General features: G+C 45.2%; 1 protein-coding gene across 3 annotated transcripts in view; it reads left to right on the forward strand.

The window, feature by feature from the left end:
• The window catches only part of RFX4 (regulatory factor X4), a 137,764-nt gene that overhangs the window by 93,340 nt on the left and 24,704 nt on the right, over nt 1–19,720 (forward strand). For all 3 annotated transcript variants that reach the window (XM_016148069.2, XM_016148070.2, XM_016148072.2), the window contains 4 exons: nt 1,129–1,187; nt 4,332–4,476; nt 7,759–7,853; nt 8,226–8,343. In XM_016148069.2, the coding sequence (XP_016003555.2) occupies nt 1,129–1,187; nt 4,332–4,476; nt 7,759–7,853; nt 8,226–8,343 (417 nt within the window). The remainder of the gene's footprint in view (nt 1–1,128; nt 1,188–4,331; nt 4,477–7,758; nt 7,854–8,225; nt 8,344–19,720) is intronic.

A 19,720-nucleotide genomic window follows, 5' to 3' on the forward strand; every position in this document is an offset into this window, starting at 1 on the left:
GTGCCCATCACCTATTGATAAAGCCCGCTTTATTTCACGGTTCTCAGTTCTTTTCTTTTCACGAGCACTAAATTCCACATCACAAAGTTAAAGAAAAAGTAATTAAGGAGATGGATTAACGATTGATTGGCCTGGAAAATTAGAAGTTCATCTGTTCCCCCACCCCAATCCTCCACCCTGCGCCCTATTTTTCAAGCCAGGCTGGCTCTGAGGACAAGTTACAATAATCCGAGGGACATTTCTGACTTTCTTCATCAGTTGAGAAATTAATGAGAGGAATGCCTGCGCTCATTTTAATTATGCTGACAAAGCAAACCTGCTGAAAGTTAGCAGCATGGAGCTTTCTCTCGGACCATCCACCTGTGGGTCCCTGGAGACACCCACTCTTCCCAGGGAGCCTTGGGGTACACCTCGGGAATGTGCAAGGAGTGGAAACACACACCCTCCCCCCAAAATGACTCTGTAAGAATGAAGACCTTAGGCAGACACCTGATTTGTCTGCTTAGAAATCCATAGATACAAGGTCACCCCACTTCGAATCACGTCCGCTAAGAAACAGGATCATCGAAACACGCAAAGAGGTCTTGGAGCTCATGTGATAAAATTGACAGGTTATGAACGCAAAGCCACGTTCAAGGCGCAGCCCTGGGTCCCATCTGAGGAGCGACCCCCAGCACCATACAGCACTGAGGCTCCATCGGGGTTTCCTATTAGATTATTTTCTAAAGGGCCTTCTTCAAAGCTTGCACTTGCTTCCTGCAGTTAGTTATGGGGAGAAGTGATTGAGCTTGCAATTAGCGAAGTGAAAGACAAGTAAATAATTGCTTTTATTCACGGTCGATTGACACTACAATTTCTCACATCTGCCAGTGTGGCGTGGGGGTGACTCTGAAATATGTGTACCCTAAATATCAGCGTTCTAGGAAATAGTCGTCCAAATGGGAGAACAAAGAGTCAAATGCAGGGTTTTGCCAGTGGGCACCTAACATGTGGTCAGAGAAGCGAGACAGATTTAGGCAAATAAGAAAGCTACTTTGTAAGAAAGCTACTTTTAAAAGTTCTGCCCCTGGACACTCCAACATAGGATCGTAAAGCCTGAAAATATTTCAAACTCTTTTCCTCTTGCAGTGTCAAGACGGTTTTCCCAAATTCTGAGGCGGCAAACATCACTAAATCATCTTTGCCAGGTATGTGTCCCGCGTCCTGTGCGCTAACTCCTGCTAAGTCATCACAAAGGAGGATAAACCCACAGAACAGCGCCCCAGAGGATCTGTCGAGAAGTGGCGGCGTAACCGTCCGCTCTCACTGTTACCTCTCATTTCTGCAGAGAGGGAGTAAAAATGTTAGCAAACCACTGAGTAGCTTCAGCGTGCATACGAAATAGTGTCTGGTATCGGTTGCCCCTTAACCTTTCAGATAACGTCCCAGGTCCACGAGTTTGTGCGTCCCTTAAGTACACAGGGGTGTCTCTGCCACATTGTGGGCCTGGAGAATCCTTTGTTGTGGGGAGTTGTCCTGTGCGCTGTAGCTGTTTAGCAGCATCCCTGGCCTCTACCCACTAGATGCCAGTAGTGCCACCCCCATTGCCACCTGCATTGTGACAATCAGGAAGGCCTACAGACACTGCCGGATGTAGCCTGGGGGGGTGGGGCACGACATCACCCCGGGTAGCAACACTGTGGTCGGTGATTCAAACAGGTAAAGGAAGAGGACGAGCTGTGCGTTATAGTCTTGTCATCACAAAAGAAAGGATTCACGGCCCCGAAGTATATTTAACATTTATCCAATTTTGTTTTTCCAGATTTCTGTTCTATTTACCACTAAGACGACATGCTTAATATAAAAAATTCAAACATAACAAAAATGTATGCAGTAAAAAGTAGATCTCACTGTCACTCCAGAGTTATACCTTGATGGCATTAAGCTTTGCATTTCTATCCGTTTTGTACCTTAAGGAAGGGACTCTATAAAATATTAATGATCTTAAAGCAGAAGGTGCAAACTGGTGGCTACAGGTCAAATCTGGCCCTCAGATGGTGTAGAGTTATTTTTGTTGGCTTTTCATGTGTTAATTTTTTTTTTTTCCACTTAATCACTAACAATCGAAACTGGTAGATGACAGCTAACCACCCAGATTTTCTGCAGATAAAATTTTAAAGAGCTGGAAACCCCAGAGCTGTTTTCCCCCAGGCCAGGAATCACCTGGACGGGCCAAGCCTTTCTCTTCCATCTGTCACTGTCCTCATCACCCCCATTTTCTCTTAACACTCGGCCCACCTCACTCATGGGGGCCCCCGCTTGGAAGAGCCGGTCTTGAATCATATCAGGGAACTGGACATGGTCTTGGTGCCTCCCGCTGGGGCTCAGACGGTTTAGAAAAGCCTCTGACCCTTTAATGCACGTGTGGGTAAAAGCATCCACACACATGGCTACAAGCACCTGCATGCGCACGCGCACGCGTGCACACACACACACGCACACACACGCACACACACTCCACCTCTCACACAGACAGGATGTCATTTAACCAGCGAGTACTACCTTTCCGTCTTCACTGGGCAGCTATCAGACACATGCCTGGACCAGCCAGAGGACCAGGGTTAGTGCTGGGAATGAAGCATCACGCAATCTCTTAGCTAGCATCCCAGTGAGCTTCCCTAAACACACACAAGGCAAGTCAGACTAAACGGTACCCAGCCCAAATCTCACCCCAAACACTTAAACCCAAGATCCCAATATCCGGGCCCTTCCAGATACACCAAGCACGCAGCTTGGCTTCACATCTCAGCCATTCATTCCACAAAGACTTTTGGGTGCCTACTGTGTGCCAGACACTATGTACGCTTAGTGGTATCTGCCCTCCTCAGGGAAAAAAAAAAAAAGTAAACCAAAAATTATTTAAAATGGTAAGTGTCATAAAGAAAACGGAACGGAAATAGAGGACAATGGGTCATGTAGGTCCTATTTAGATAAAGCAGTCAGAGGTGGCCTTGCCACGGGAGTGGCATTTAAATCGGAGCATACGGGACAGAAGGGTTGCCGTGGCAGGGGCAGGGTAAGAGAAGAATGTCCCAGCCGGCAGGGACGCCATATGCAAAGGTCCCGAGGTGCCACACGATCGCTACAGAGAGAGCAACCTGGATAACAGAAGCCTCCCTTATGGAGGTCTCATTCCCCGAGCGATGCACTTTTTAAACATTATCTCGAGAAAGCCTCGACAGCACCCCTCCGTAAGAGGTGGGTACTGGTACCTCTCCATTTTATAGCTCAGGAAACAGGTTAATCTACTCGCCCGCCCGAGTCAATCAGCTGGTCAGCAGCAAGGCCAGGATTTGAACTAGGTATATTTGACCCAGAATCCTAGACCTTTGCACTCCGTTGTTCTCGTTATCTTCAGAGACTGACCCAGCTCGCATGTTCCTATGTTCTAGGTCTCTCTGATCTTCTCTCTGATTTAAATAAGATTTTACTTGTGCGTTGACAGTCTGGGTGTTAAAGGCACTGTCGGTATTTACCCTGGCCTGGAACTTCACAAGCATTAGGAGGCATTTAATGTCTGTGTGTATTTGAAAACTTTTTTTTTTTTCCATTTTATTAGAGACTTTTGAGGAAGCCATAGCACTCTCGTGAGCATGCTCGCGCTCTCTCTCTCTCTCTCTCTCTCTCTCTCTCTCTCTCACACACACACACACACGTACACACAATAAACTACCAAGTCTCAAGATGTAGTTTCCCTTTTTCTCCATCTCAATTATCTATATGTGTTTTAATCATTGTAGTTACATAAAAAACAAAAAGCAAAAACAGAAGGCTGGACTGCAAACTGCTCCGGCATACATTTATATGAAAAGTAAACACTGTAAAATCCCGGGCCTAAAGCTGCCACAGGCCCAGGGGCGGCAGGACCATGCCTGGATCTGGGCCCGTCGCTTCTCAGGCGCAGGAGACACACAGGTCGTTAAGCGCGGAGCTCCCCTCCCGCAGGAAGGCCGACAGGTCTCTGGGCTTCATCCCATTGTTCCACCGGGTCAAGACCAAAGGGGCTGGGAGCAGTAGGGCCTGGTCTGGCTTTGAGGCCACCTGGAGGTAGTTTTTCTTAGCGAGAAAAGGAGATGTGAGGGGGCCACACGAGGGAACAGATCTTCTGAGTTTACAGACTCAATCTACCTATTTCCTGAAATTGAGTTTTCCTGAACTGCAAAGTAGTTTGCGAAGGACCTCTGATGGCAGATTCATTAAAAAGGCTTAACGAGGGAAAAAAAAAAAAGTGAAAGGGTTTTAACCTAACAGCCCAGGAGCTAACGAGTGGATTGGATTGGATTGGATTACAGGCATCTCGAACAGTGATCCACAGCGCAGACATCACTTTCCAGATGCTGGAGGACTGGAGGAACGTGGACCTCAACAGCATCACCAAGCAGACCCTTTACACCATGGAGGACTCTCGCGACGAGCACCGGAAACTCATCATCCAGTGTAAGCTGTTCCGCCACGGCTGTGTCTTTGTTTGTTTGTTTGTTGTTTCTTTTAAAAAGAAAGAAAGGAGAAGGATCCTGGGAAATATTTAAGTGGCATTCCCACCCTGTTTTATTATTTCCGTTGAATAGGTTGGCCCAGACGAGGGGCTAATTGATTTAAGAGGACACGTGCCGACCAACCCTGCAGGAGAAAACGGGTCCCGGTGCCACTGGGCGGCACACAGTGTCATGCAGAAAGCCTCACCTGTGGCCTTCGGTGCCAGGCATATTTCCATAGGTGGCATAAAAAAATGAGAATATAAAACTTTGCCGTCTCTCTCGGTGTGCATCAGCTGGATACGCTGACTGCGTTTTAGAGGGGGCCACGGGGGTCAACATGCCTAACGGCAGGCGAACTTTCTGAGGACATCAACGTTTGGGCAGGGGATGGATGGGGGTATACTTCTGTGAACATCTGTTCATGTCCCTGTGGACAACGCCTGCAGGAATACTGCTCTATTACCCTGGTGTGGTCCGCCTGCTCTTGGGAGTGGAGGACAGGAGAGGGCCAGAGAGCATCACGAGCGCGTCTCTGCTCTTTCTCAAATGCCCATCACAGCCTGCTGCCCAGGGCAGCCCGCAGCCTGGGGGGACTCCGGACGAGGGGTTTACTGGCTCCTCCCTTCCTTAGCTCAGCCACCCTTTGTCATGCCGCTGGAGGAAAGGGAGCATGAGAGCGGGAAGGGTGTCCTCACGGCCCCCCGTCAGCTCTCAGAAAGGCGGGTGCCAAGAGTATCCGGAGGTGGGAGGCTATGGCAGCTGCTGCACCCTGACCGTCTGAACGGGGTGAGGCCCAAGACGCTGGCAGTGACATTGTTCGGGAGGCTGCAGAGTGGCTGTCCCCCTGAGAAGGTGGGGGGGGCTCTTCTTCTGAGAGCCTCTGGCCTCTCGGGTTTCCAGTATATGACTTCTAGCTGTTGTCTTGAGGGAAAACTTTCTTCAGCCTGTCTAAGCACATGGTGTTTATAAACGAGTGACATTCCCTAAGATGGCCCTGTTAGAGACCTCTTTTCCAAAGCAAAGCGAGCAGCTGAAATGTTGGACCGTGTGGGTTTTCCCTGGGGCTTCTTTCCTCCTCGACCCCAGGGTTCCTGTGAGGCTCCTATTTCTTCCTCCGTGCGGCCCCCAGCCTGCCTTCCCCTGTTAAGGATTTCATAGATCATCACTAAAATAATATTTCGGCTTACAGACCCTGCCTAGTCTATGTCGGGTCCTGTGTCAAACTCACCGCACGCGTGATCTCATTTAATCACCACCTCCACTCCCATGAGGAAGATTCTTCAGCCTCAGAGAGTTGGTGAACCTCACCCCAAGTCTAGTCTCAGCGTCACCACCATGCTCTAGTGCTCTCACTCTGTGGAGGAGCAGAGGGGACAAAAATAACAAGGTGCGGGCACACTGCAGAGGTTCTGGGATCTTCCAGGCTCTTACCACCGTGTTTCCTGTTTTCCCTACTCTCGGCTACATGGCCGGTAGAAAGCAGGCTGTGAGCACCCTGATGGCACTAGCCAGCTGTACCCTCTGCTGGCCGTGTCCCCAGAGCCTCACATCAGGCCAGGCATGGAGGAGATGGCAGTAATGTCTGTGCCAGAGTGAACAGATGACTGGAAACCGAGAGCATCCAGCTTCCTAGTTCTGCTAACCGTTCCGCCCTGCCAGCTCCTTCTCGTGGGGAAGGAAAATGTGACCCTGACTCGTAGGAAAAAATACAGTCACCGTTGCTTGCTTCAGGGACCAGGCTCTGAGCCTTGGCTGGAGCACCACGGAGGTCACCGATGCCTACAGACTAGATGCTGGCCTCATAACAGTCACGTTCTAGGGGCTGTCATAAGGCGAAGCGAGGGTGTCCACGTAAAGCACTTAGAAGAGTTCCGGGCACGCAGCAGGCACTGGATAAACCTTAGCGGTCAGCACATACATTGCCACCTCCATCATCATTCTCACTGGCTGAATCACAACAGCTCAGACACACAGTGTGACGAAGAGTGAAAGAACAAGAAATTCAGAGGCCCGGGGTTCCAGTCCCTGCTCTGTCCCTAACTCACCCCCCTGATTCTGAGTGGGTCATTTCATCGCTTTAAGACATAGCTTCCTCATCTGCAAAACGGGGCAGATCAACTCCATGGACTTTGAAAGCCCTTTCTCATTCCAACGCGTTATGACCTTCTGGACCCTGGGGCTGCCCTCCGGTCTGGTAGCAGCCATCAACTAAGTAAGACAGGACAAACTGGTCAGCTCAGTGACATGCGAGGGCAAAAACCGCTCAAATGAAAATACGGAAATGTGCGGGTCCAGAATTGTGGTTTGGTTTATTGAGCTCCACGTACAAAAACACAAAAAAGGTAATGGAAAGAGATGGTTCGAACCGGAGACCCCCACGGCCGTGTTCCCGTTTTCCACAGAGCTCCGCCAATCACAGAGCACTTTCCCGATTCACTCACCTGACTTGCAGCTGAAGACAGGTCGTGAGGTGATACGATTGTCCCCCCCCCCCCGCCTTTCACTGACGTGGAAACCGAGGGCACAGAGATTGTTTCCTTTATTCCACAAATATTTATTAAACATCTCCCACACGCTGAGCACTGAGAGTCTGGTTAGGCTGCCTGCCTGATGTAGTTGTGGTTCAGAAACATCTGAGTGATCAGCTGTGCCCGATCGCAGAGCAGAGCGCAAGAGGGCGACAATGCCTCTGGCCATTCATGCAAGCTAGCGTGAACCAGAGCTACGTCACAGGTCACGCGCCAGCTAATGAGGGTATCGGACAAAGCGCACGCGTGCGCGCGCACACACACGCACACACACACCACCACACACCCTAACTATAACACAGTGTGATGAGTGACATAATGGAGGAAAAGAAAATAAAGTGCTATGAAAGTACAGAGGAGTGAGCAGTTCTGCTGGCAAAGGGCACAGGGAAAGAGAGTAGGAGAGCATCTCACATGAGGGTCATTTCAGCTGGGCCACAAAAAGCCGAACAGTCCAAGCAGAGGGAACTGCCTGAGACAAGCAGGACTCGGGGGCAGTGGCAAGGAACGTGGGGTGGCCAGGGTTTCAAGTGTTCACAGACATGGAGGGCAATCCTGGAAAGGTAATTCGGGGTACGTTTTCTAGATTCCCGAATGCCCTGCTAAGACTTTTGGAGACTCGTGTTATTCGGTTTTTCTCCTTTGTTCTCTGAAGATGCACCTCTGTCTAAACACCAGTGCGGTGACGCCTGGGCTTGTCCTTTGTTTGGCAGTGTATCAGGAGTTTGACCACCTCCTGGAGGAGCAGTCTCCCATCGAGTCCTACATCGAGTGGCTGGACACCATGGTGGACCGCTGTGTTGTGAAGGTTGGTGAGCTGGAGCGGGAGGGCAGCCCATCGCCGGCCTCTGTGACAGCTGCACGGGTCAGAGGCTCACGGTGAGCTGCCCGAGTACTCCTCAGCAGCCACGCAGCCCTGGGGTTCTGAGGCGTGGCCTGGGCCCCCGCACGAGGGGGCGGGTTGCAGGCGGCAGCGTCTCTTTTACCTGTGAAGTAAGTAAGTACCTAAGGCCCTCAACGAAAGCTTTCATTTTTTAAAGTGTACTTTTAAAGTTGAAAACCGCCGTACTGTACTGCGAACCTGGAGGAGACCTTCCATAAGCCTTCCTGTCATTTCTCAAAGCCAGGAATGAATGACAGGTCAAGTCAACCCCTGTTAAAGTCGTTCACTTTCTTGTAGGTGGCGGCGAAGAGACAAGGGTCCCTGAAGAAAGTGGCCCAGCAGTTCCTCCTGATGTGGTCCTGTTTCGGCACGAGAGTGATCCGGGACATGACCTTGCACAGCGCCCCCAGCTTCGGTAAGGCCAGGCCCTCCCCACATCCAAACACGTTATCCCTGGGCTCTGTGTGTCGGGGTCTCCTCTTGGAGTTGGTGACGGTCTTACATGCCATCTCCGAGACCACGGGGATGTCACCCTGAAATGTATGTGTTCTGGCGGGGGGTGGGATGCGGTACTGTTAGGACTTTCGGGGAGAGAGATGCTGTCGCGTGCTCGAGGCGTGCAGTGTACAAATCTGAAAAATGAGACGTTAGCACACAGGTAGTATGTGCGTTTAGACAGGAGTCAACAGCGGTGGTTGTGCTCCGCTTTTGCCAGACGTCCCCAGAGATCTTCCTCCCGCAGAACCATTTTGCAGGATTTCATCGTGTGCACCTCCCAAGACCGGGCGCTTAAAGGAGCCTCTGAGTTCAAACACTTGCAGATGGCTTGATCGGCATTCCAGCGATGGGCAGAGCTTTATCAAGTTTTCTTTGAAAACGTGCCCCAGTCTAATCCCTAGAAGACTTTCGCATTCATTTTCCCTTTGTTTTACTGACTCCTTGGGTTTTCTTCACGTTCCTCAAGTCCTCATCTGCTCCTTTCCAGTGTACTGGGACTTGAAATCTCTGCCCAGAGGTGCTTGTAACAATCTCCGAACCACCCACTTGGGGCAAACGCTATGGACACAGTTTTTGTTTTTTTGTCGGAAAGAATAGAGTGTGCATTGAGTCCAGGTCACCATTAGCAACATGAGGTGGGACTTTAAGGCATTATCCAGGCATCTGAAAACTCAAAACACTTGGGCCTCAATTTTCTAGGCATTTTGGTAAAGGGCTGTTGGTAAATTTTCTGGGTAATTGCTTCAGTGCTCTATTTTACTTTGCAAGTAGAGATGTGGTTTCGTTTCTCATTATCTCCAATTAAGCCAATCAGCTCTGGGTTTTGCTCTGGGTTTAATTTGACACTTTTCCATCTAGCTGTTTATGGTCTTGTCACCGTTTTCCAGTTGTGCTATACAAGCGAGTGAATATGTGGTGAAACAAAGAAGGCACTATTTTTTTCTAAACAGCTCTGTCCATGAAAGACCGTGTTTGCCCAGTCGGAGAAGCGTTTTGTTGTGGACTCCTTTAATCTCAGCATTGGGAAGTTCTCCGAACCTGCCTGCTCCGTGAGCTGTATATGGAAACGTGCTGGTGGCTGCTACCTGGGCAGCGCCATCAGGCATGGCGTTTTGATGACTTGCAGCTCAGCATAGTTTACTGTTAGCACATGTTACCTCCGGCGCTGGGAAAATCATTCACGCGTAACTGCTTTCCGTTAAGCAGATGGTTGAAAAATATTTGAGATTTTTTTTTTCAGTTGCAAAATCAAAGAATCGACAATGTCACGCACATATACACACACCCACATAGCAAACATCTTTTGCTTGCTCTATCCCTCATTCTTCAATTTGCTGATCCGTACACTGACGTCAGGTGTATTATTAGGTACCCTTCATTAGACAGAGAAAGTAACTCCGCAATATTCTCGGAAACGCGTTTGTTTTTACTAAGTTAACAGTCCATGTGATAAAGGCTGTTTGGACAGAACAATTAGGATTCGATGAATGGGTTGAATTTATTACCGAGCAATACTGTGCCTTAAAATGTGTTCGTTTCTTCTGAACCACATACAGTTTTAGAATATGGCATGAATGGTCAGAGGTTTTTTAGAAAAGGAAGAGATATTAACCTAATTTCACTTTTACAGTATTTTTCGGCCTTAAACGTGTTGAAATAATACCTGTTTCCAAGTCTACTTAGCAAACTGTCTGAAACGGTCTTGCTCATCTGACTCATTGTTGAGTTTTGCAGCTTGGGGTGACAGGCAAGTTGAAAGAATTTGCGGCGGACAAAAGCCCAGCTCCCCCTTTCTGCCTGTATGTGTCAAAGACACAGCTGGTGGTTGTGTTTGGGTCATGTGTTCCCTGTATAAAAACAGCTAATTAGGAAAAAGCCCTCTGTTCGCTGGCCCCCTCCCCCAGCCACAGGGGCCAGCTCTATATATCTCATAACTCCCACACGATCCTTGTCGCTCTGAATGGTGCGGGGTTTGCGTGTCAGCTTAGCGGGCTGACCGTTACAATGACCGTGTGGAATATGACAATGATCCCATGGGGGACTCTATCACCTCTTCCCAGAACAGCCTCTTTCAAAGGTAGTTGACTCCTTTCTTCTCTTTAATTCCTTTTCACTCTTTTCTCCCTAATTCCTTTTCACTGAAAGAGCCGATGCTGTGAACTAAAGTAGCCAGACTTTCTGTCTTTGCTGTAAGCAGCGGTTCCTAGTAAAATCAGTCAGCAAAGGTAGGCTAGCAGACAATGAACTTTTAGTCCCAGTAAAGCTGCAGAAATTAGTTTTTCTTAAAAAACAAACAAACAGACAAGCCCTATTTTCAGTTAACTGCTCTGGTATCGGTTCAAAGGATACTGGGATCCCAAGTCAGCACAGGTGCCCTTGCCTTTTCACTCGGGGGTTTTCACCAGTTGCCCCTAATTCCACTGTTGGGAACATCTGGAAGGCGACAATAGTTCTCAGAAGGACTTTGGCATAAAACAGTTTGAAAAACAGCCCTGGGGTTGACAGCTGAGGGGAGCAGGACTGCATATTCATGCCCCAAGTTTTCACTTTTTCACACACTTGTTTTCTGGCCTTGCACCAAATCAAAGTTCACTCACTTGGGCACAGCTGGGGAGGCCACGTGGGAGTGGTTCTAGAAGCAGCTGCCAGACCCAGTGGCCAGGACCGAGCCTTCTAGACGGCTTCTCTAGGCTTAGATGCCCTGGCCTCGCTCTCTTACCCAGTACCTGCTACGCTGCAGGACCTTGACATTAGAAGTGTCATTCAGGCCCCCCGCCGGACACTAGGAAGCAGGAAAGGAAGCAGAGACCCAGGGAAGAGAGGGGACGCACCCACGGACGCACGGCAAACGGAGCTGGGCTCCTCCTGGGATCTGATTCACGCTAGGGCTCGTGTTCTTTCTGCCGCGTCACACTGCCAACACTGCTTCTAACTTTCTCCAGTCGAATCCTACTAATAAAAAAGTTACATTTAGCGAGGGCCTAGTATACACTAGACAGAATATTAGGCACTTTCTGATTTAATGCTCATATCCACCTGCGAGATCCCCTATTACTGCCTTTAATATAATAGATGAGGAAGCCGAAGTAGAATGTGAGGCAAAGGCAAGATAATAATAATAGTTATAACAAATCGTTTAGGAAGCACATACTACCATTTAATTCTCCGAATAACTCTGCAAAGCAGATAATAGGTACCTTCCTACAGAGATAGAAAGGGAGCTTGGAGAGTTTCTTACCCAAGATTAATATGGCAAGTGGTGATGTGTTTCAAAATTAAATCTACCTGACCACAAAAGCCATGCTTTTTCAGTGACCACACTTAAGACAAATGCCCTGGGCTCAGATGCATGGCACAAAAAGACTAGACAAATTTGTTAAATCCTTGAAGTTTTTTTTTTAAAATACATATTGCTATATTTAAAAAAGTTTAAGCTATGAGGAAAAAAGAATAATAATTAGATTATAAAGAGATGCCAAAAGACAATGGAATAATATCTCTTAAGTGCTGAAAGCAAATTAGTATCAGCCATTATTCAAGAGTGAGGGCAAAGTAAAGGCATTCAGTTATACAAAGACTAAGAGGATTTGCTACCCATTAGAACGTCATTAAAAAAAAAAAAAAAGATTAAAGGATCCATTCAGCAAGAAGAGAAAGCCACAGCTAAGGTCCGGAATACAAGAAACAACAATGTACTAGTTACTTTTGCTGTGTAACAAATTCTTCCAAAGCCGAGAGGCTTCAGACAGTCATTTTATTATGCTTATGGGCTCTGTGAGTCAGGAATGTGGACAGGGCACAGCAGGGATGCTTGCTTGTCTCTGCTCTGTGAGCTCTGGGACCTCGGATGGGAAGAGCAAAAAGGGCTGGTCGTGAATCAACAGCCGGAGACTAGAATCACCTGGAGGCTTCTTCACTCACATGTCTGGCACCTGGACCGGGAGGACTTGACAACTAGGACGACAGGGCAAAGGTGCCCTCGAGTAGCCCCTTCCGCGGGGCTTAGTTTCCTCACGGCGTGGTGGCCTCTGACCAGCTAAACTTTTCCCATGGTGAGCTCAGAGCCTTTTATGATCCAATCTCAGAAGGTAAACAGTCACTTCCTCCACGCTTTGTGGGTCAAAGCAGTCGCAAGTCTATCAAGATTGAAGGAGGCGTGTAGACCCCCAATTCTCCAGGGCAGAAATATCAAAGAATTTGAGGGCCCTGTTTTAAGATGAGAGAAATTTAAAAATATGTTGATAAATTAATTATTCTACTCAAAAACTAAATTCTGTGTCTTTAAAAAAGGTAAAACTAAATTCTAGGAAACAATACAACATGGGGTGGTAGGAAGAGAATCTTCAAGGTATAGTTATAGCATGCTAAGGTCTTGGAATACTAGATAGACTGTTAACAAAAATTAGGGCTTGGATTTCATAAATGTATAGGATATATATTAATAAATGAAAGGATCATCATGAAAAAGTAGAAGCATAATTTACTGGGGAAAAAATGGAAAAATATGAGAAGTTAAGATGTGGCAAGAATTGAGAAGATAAAAGAAGCATAGAAAAATGATAGTAACCTGAAAACACAAACCAGGATGTTAGTAGAAATATCAAATAATAATCATAGTAATGAGAAAGTCTCTTCCCTTAACAAATATCTGGCATAAATATTTTTACAGGGAACTTTCACTAGACTTTTAAGACACATAAAATCCTTAGTTTATGATAATGAATATAAAACCATGAAAATCAATGTTTCAGAGAATAAAAACAAAAGGAAAGTCATATAATTCATTTTATGAAGCTAATATCTCAGTTTCAATATCTCCGAAGAATAGTAAAGGAAAAGAAAGCCGTGGCTCAACCACACATAAATACAGATGAAAAATTCTAAATAAAATACTAGCTGATCAAATCCAGTGGCGAGTTTTTAAAAATCAAGAATTCAAGTAGGATTCTAATTAGCATACTTCATTCACAGATTAAAAGAGAAAAAATCATATGATCATTTCTATGTGATGTAATTCAGTTCTCAAGTATGATTTCAAAAATACTCCTAGCACGCTAGGAATACAAGGGAATTTACTTAATATGTTAAAGGACATCTAAAAATCTGCAAAAAGTATCATACTATATGGCGAAACTTTAGAAGTCTTCCCATTCAAGTTATGAATAAGATAAGAATGGCTTCTAACATTATTTCTAATAAATATTGACTGGAGGTTCTAGCCAGTGCGATAAGAAAAGGAAATGAAATATAAGAATTGGAAAGGAATACACAATGTTCTCTATCTACTGATGTTATGATGACAAAGAAAAGGAAATCTACAGCCTAACAGAACAAATGAAAGATTCAGCCAGGCTCCTGAATTCGGTTTTCTAAAAAGTCATTGACATTCTGAGCTCTAACTGGACACTAACTAGAAAATAAAGTTTATATATATATATATATACACACATATATAATCTCACATTATACATACATGTGTGTGTATACCTATAATATGTAATAGAACAAACTAAAAGTTACCTACAGAATAATTTGTAACAAAAGTGTATGAAGACCTTCAAGGAGAAATATTTAAAATATCAACGAAATATGGCTTGTTCATATTTAGAAAAACTCATCGATAGATATTCTCTTCAAATACATAAATTCAGTGGAATTCCAGTTTAATTCTTTTCCTTTGATTTTGACAACCTGATGTTAAAATTCATATGGAAAAGCAAAAAACCAAGATAGTAAAGTCATTTTGAAGGTAAGGAACAGCAAGGTGTAGGGCTTTGCTTACCTGATATTCGGGTTTACCGTGGAATAAGACAGTGTGGTGTTCTAACAGTGTTAGATAAGCAGAGTGATGAACAGAAGAGTGTTGCCCAAGACATACTGACATGAAACTTGCCTTCTCATCAGATCCTTGTCTATAAAACAAGGGGATTGTATAGATGCTTTATGTGTTAGAGATGGTATTAAAACCCAGTAACAACAACAACAACAAAAAAATCCGTGGATAAAGGTCCTGGGACACGCATTTTAAGTAAATAAAATTAAATTACAACCCTTCCTTACAACTTCTGAAAAGAAACATCTAAATGGAAAAAAAATAAAAGACCTTAAAACTTTTGGAAGAAAATGTGGAATAATATCTTTATGATCTGGGAATAGGAAATCATTTCTTTAAAAAGACACACAAAAAAGGACAAATCATAAAGAAAATATTGCCAAACTGGCTAAACTGGGATCTTAAATTTGTTTTATAAGCACACCCTAAACAAAGGTTATGATAAAAGCCACAGAAAGGGGGAAGATATTTTGTAATCATAGAACTAACAAAAGATTAATATCTAGAGTAAATAATAAGTCCCTCTAAATAACTTTTAAAACACAAAAACCCCAGTGGAAAAATGGGCAAAGAATATGAATAGCCAAGTCATAGAAGAGGACTTCCAAATGGACTATAATATGAAAAGATGGATAACAACCTTTCTAGTAATTAGGATAATGCAAACTATGAAAAGAATATGTGGTTTCACATTTTTCAGATTGGTGTATTAATATTATATTTAATTCACTACCAGTAGGAATGTAAAAAATCTGGGTGAGCAATTTGGCACACTATCTGGTAAGAATGAAGATGCAGGTGTTCTTGGACCCAGCAATCCCACTTCTGGTCCTAGACACAAGGAAACAGGTTCAAAATATTTCATGCGAGCCAGTTTCTAAGAATGAAAAATTGTAGATAACCTAACTTCCATTAACAGAAGAATGGATCTTTAAAAACTGTGGTATATTCAAACAATGGCCCTTAAACTAGAGCCGGATGTGTGAAGGGCATATTCAAAAGCAAGTTGTAGAATAATCTGTAAAGTATACCATTTATATCAAGTTTGAAAACAAAAAATAACTTATTTACGGATACATGAACATATGTAGTAAGAGAATAAAAATGCATATGAACAAACTCGAGATAGTGCTTACCTCTGAATTAACACAGGAAGCACAGAAAAGGGAATAAAGAAAAGAATACAGGGGCTTCATCTTCATCTTCAATTAAAAAATGATTCAAATATAGTAAAATGTTAAGATACTATAAAGGACAGTGGTAATACACTGCTATTCATTTTAAAATTCTCTACACTTTTCTATGTTGAAATTTTTCGCAAGAAAAAAGAAATGCTTTGATTCTATAACGTGTGATTGATACGTAACAAGAAAAAAATCTCCTGTTTCTCTCGTAATACTTTTTTTAGCATAACAGGCTCTGATGCTCAATAGCTCTATGACTTCAGGCAAGTTATTTAGACCCTCTGAGGCTTTGTTTTCCAATGTACTCATTGAACATAATAATAATAATAGTAATACCTTCTTCATAGCGTTGTTGGAAAATTAAAAGACCTTTGGCACAATGCATGTGATAAGCGGTCGGTGCTTGCTCGTTTTATTCACTCATCTTAACAAATATTCATTGAGCCTCTACTCTGTGCCTGGCACTGTCCTAGACCTGGGTATGCTGCAGTGGGAAAAAAACAGATAAAAATCCCTGCATTTACAGAGCATACGGTCTAGTAAAAAAGAGGCACTGGGTAAAGATAAAAAAGTTAAATATAGAGAATAAATGGTGGTAAGTGCTGAGAGAGAAATAAGGCAGGGGACGTCAGCTACGATCGCCTTTCTCCTGTTTTTTTCCTTCCTCTCCCATCCTTCTTCCCCTCAACCTCACACCTCCCCCTCGCCCCCTCCTGTTTATTTGCACTGCTCCCATGGCTTGACACTCTGGCACTGAACTGTTTGTTACCCAGTAATCTTAATGACTGATTTCTGCTTATTAAGGACACTGTAGCTTTTGTGGAGTCAGGGTGTGAGCTTTAAGTTTCCTTTCTATTCAGCACACTTAGCACAATAGTAGGTTGGTGGCAGTTAGCTCTGCAGACTCCTGTTGTTTGAAAGATGACTGAAAATTATCAGGCCAATTGGGTGACCCATCAGAGCCACTAAGGGAGAGAGCTTGAAGCCCCACGTGGACACCTCCCCTCGGGGGCTGGTCTCCTAGCCCAGCTCTGATGTTTCCAAACGGTGTGGTCTTAGGCAAATTTCCTCACCTCATCAGATCTTTGTTTCCTTGTCTATAACGAAGGAGAGTTGTATACGATGGTTTCTGAGGTGCCTGCTTGTGCTAACACTACTAGTCGAAACCCATTTTTATCATCTAGGGTTTTCCATTTTTCATATTGTTTCACATTACGTTTTCATTGTTTCATATTACGTTTCTATCTTTGTTGACTGAGAGTAACATCTCAGCAAATATTTCTTCATTTTGGAGACCCTTTCCTTTTAAGCACTGGGTGCTATCCTTCGACTTGACTCTATAAACCGGAGTCATACCGCAGGATCATAGCATGAGTTGCAAAACAATAACTAATAACAATTAATGACAGTTAGAGATAAAAAAAATAATTACCATTTATTAAGCACCTAGTGGGTACTATTGCTAATTATGGTGCTCCTGCAATATAGGTTTTACTGTCCCCCTTTTAGAGAGGCTCATTGCAGAATGACCAAAGAGCACAGTCATGGGTTCAAGTCCCAGTTCTGCCACCTAATAACTGTGTGATATCTGACAGTGACTTCACTACTCTTAAGCTTCGATCTCCTCCTTTGCAAAAGGAGAGCATCATTCATCCCAGACAGTTATAAAGAGGCTTAAATGCAACGATAAATCTACAGTGCTTAAGCATAGTGGCTGCCACAGGGCAAGGGCTCAATGAACAGCTTAATTTATTTTTAACAGTTGCAAAGAGTCACTCATCAAGGTCCCAGTTACTGAGTGGCAGAGCTGGATCTTGACTCCCGCTCAGTTACCCAGGATGCTGTGCCTGCTCCGGGGCTTACCGGACCCATTTTGGGGAAGTAGAGGGAAAGTTTAGTTTTGGAGACTACATCTCACAGTGACTCAGCAAAACCTGAACCTTGCTGAAATCCACATGGGACTGAAAAACTGGCACCACCCTAGGGATGGAGGAAGAAATGATGATAAATTGCAGGATGGGAGACTGTGGCCTGAGCCCTGTGGGTGCAAAGGTCACGGAGACTGCGGCAGGCTCCATGGAGAAGGAGTGTAGGAATAGAGATGTGCATCACCTGCTGGGCATCCAGTGGCCGCAGAGTTAAGCCAAAGACTTTTCCTCGGCAGCATTCCTAGGCCGAAAGAATCAATCTAAGATGAATGGGTGTGTGGGTGTGTGTGTAGAGAAGCCAGGTGCAATTGAGGAGAAAACCGATAAATCCCTCCAAAAAGAAGTCACCCCAAAGCCCCCAACTGACCCCTGTCACCTTATTTCTGAGACTTGAAAGAGCACAGCTCACAACTCAAATGGCCTTTCTAGGGACCGAGTCTTTTATACCATCTGGTCTTATTTTCCCATCAGTGCTATGAGGAGATTGGACTAGGTGATCTGTAAGGAAACGGGACCAGATTTTGGAGCTAGACCAAACGGAGGCAAATCTCTGCTCAGTTACTGACAGAGGGACTCGCTTCTTCATCTGTTAAGAGAGGATAATACCACCTGTCTCAGTCTGTTGCAAAGATGAGACCTGTGCTAAGTGTTAAGCAGAGCTTTTGGCCCGTAGTAAGTCCTCAGCAAATGGTAATACACGTGATGACAGAATCACGAGGAAAACAGGCCTATAAATAAGTAAACTAGAGGGTGTGGGGGAGGGGAGATTTTCCCTTTTCCCTCTTAGTTCTTCTGGCTGATCTAATAATCAAATTGGCGTGAGACGGATTAACAGCAGCAACGAACCAAACTTAATTGTGTATATACACATGGGGTTCCGTACGAATATGGGTCCCGAGGACAAATCGGACAGCTGAGGATTACACACCTGCATAGGACAAGGAGGAAGGGGGCTTGTGGTTGGGGACTTAAAAGGGCAGGAAGGCAATTCACACGGAGGTGGTAAAGCAAATGTGTGGTGCACAGATGTTCGCCGGGCCATCTTTAACAATGGGACACAGAGAGGACTCGGATCAAAGGAGACTTGCTGGTTCCTGCCCATCACGTACTCGTTCATATTAAACTACAGTTATCTTATGGAAATAGCTCTCTTCCTGGAGCAGGCCCTCCATTCTCTACCTAAATTCTTTAAGGCAGGTGGCAGAAGGCCAAAGGTTCTTCCTGAGTCTTTCGTTTCTTAAGAAATAACCAGCTTAAAACAATATCACTCACACACACACAAAAGGCATATTTGGGGGGGGGGTTGGCAAATTCTGCTTCCCTTCACGAGACGCAGAGGTGAGCTTGCAGGGAGGTGGGTGAGTCTGGGATGGTCCATGGGACAGCAGGGTATCTCCATGGAGACACACCCTCGGGAGTCAGACTGGAGACCAAGGCTCTCTCTGACTCCGGCATTCGGGGAGCCTTGATTACAGCAGCCACGAGTTGAGCCCCTAGCATGAGTGGCTCATTCCACCGTCCGTGGTGGCGTCATGCCATGCAAGTAATGATGGTTTCGAAATAATGTGTTATCTATTCACTTTTGTCATCTCCCCCAAGTACCTGACTTGCAAAATAGGAATAAAAATGCCCGCTTTATGGGGCGGTTGCAGAGATTAAAGAATATACGACTTTGAGCACAGAAACTCGCATATCGGAAAATCTCGTTAAGTGTTTACATCCCTTCTCATGAAACAACCTGCTATAAATTGAAAATGGAGAGTACTACTTGAAAATGCCAAATCTCTTCAGTTTAATACTCTTTCTGAAAAGCGTGTGCTAAACGGAGGTCTCAGAAACATTTAAGGAATTCATGCAGTTGTTGCAAATTTAAGTTTTCAGTTCTGTCCCTAGAATTATGTCGGGTCATTGGTAGATACATAAACCAGAAGGAAAAGTCCTTGCCACGGTCATCCTGACCGTGTAATCAGGGGACTAAGATAGGCTTGTGGGAGAAGTCAAACTAAAAGACACGATGTCCATCAATGCTGAACGGTGGCGGGGAGGGGAGGGAAGGAGGAGGGGCTCCAACGGGGATGAGGCCAGTGCCCACGTGGGAGCTCAGAAGCGTTGGGACAGGTGGCTCAATAGGTGCCACATTGATAGATTGAGCAAGGAGAAGATTCACTTGCCTCAAAGTGTTAATGACACCTTAACGCTAAGCATGAGGCTAGGCTGAGAACATAGCACAGCAGAGCAACCTCTGACCATGAGCAGATCGTAACTGAGTGGGGAGTGAGCCCTGAACAGATGTTTGGAACACAGGGCAGCAAGTGCTTTGACCAAGTAAGCCGACACGACTTAACCCTT

This window comes from Rousettus aegyptiacus, unplaced genomic scaffold (assembly GCF_014176215.1).
Source record: "Rousettus aegyptiacus isolate mRouAeg1 unplaced genomic scaffold, mRouAeg1.p scaffold_m13_p_2, whole genome shotgun sequence".
Taxonomy (NCBI): domain Eukaryota; kingdom Metazoa; phylum Chordata; class Mammalia; order Chiroptera; family Pteropodidae; genus Rousettus; species Rousettus aegyptiacus.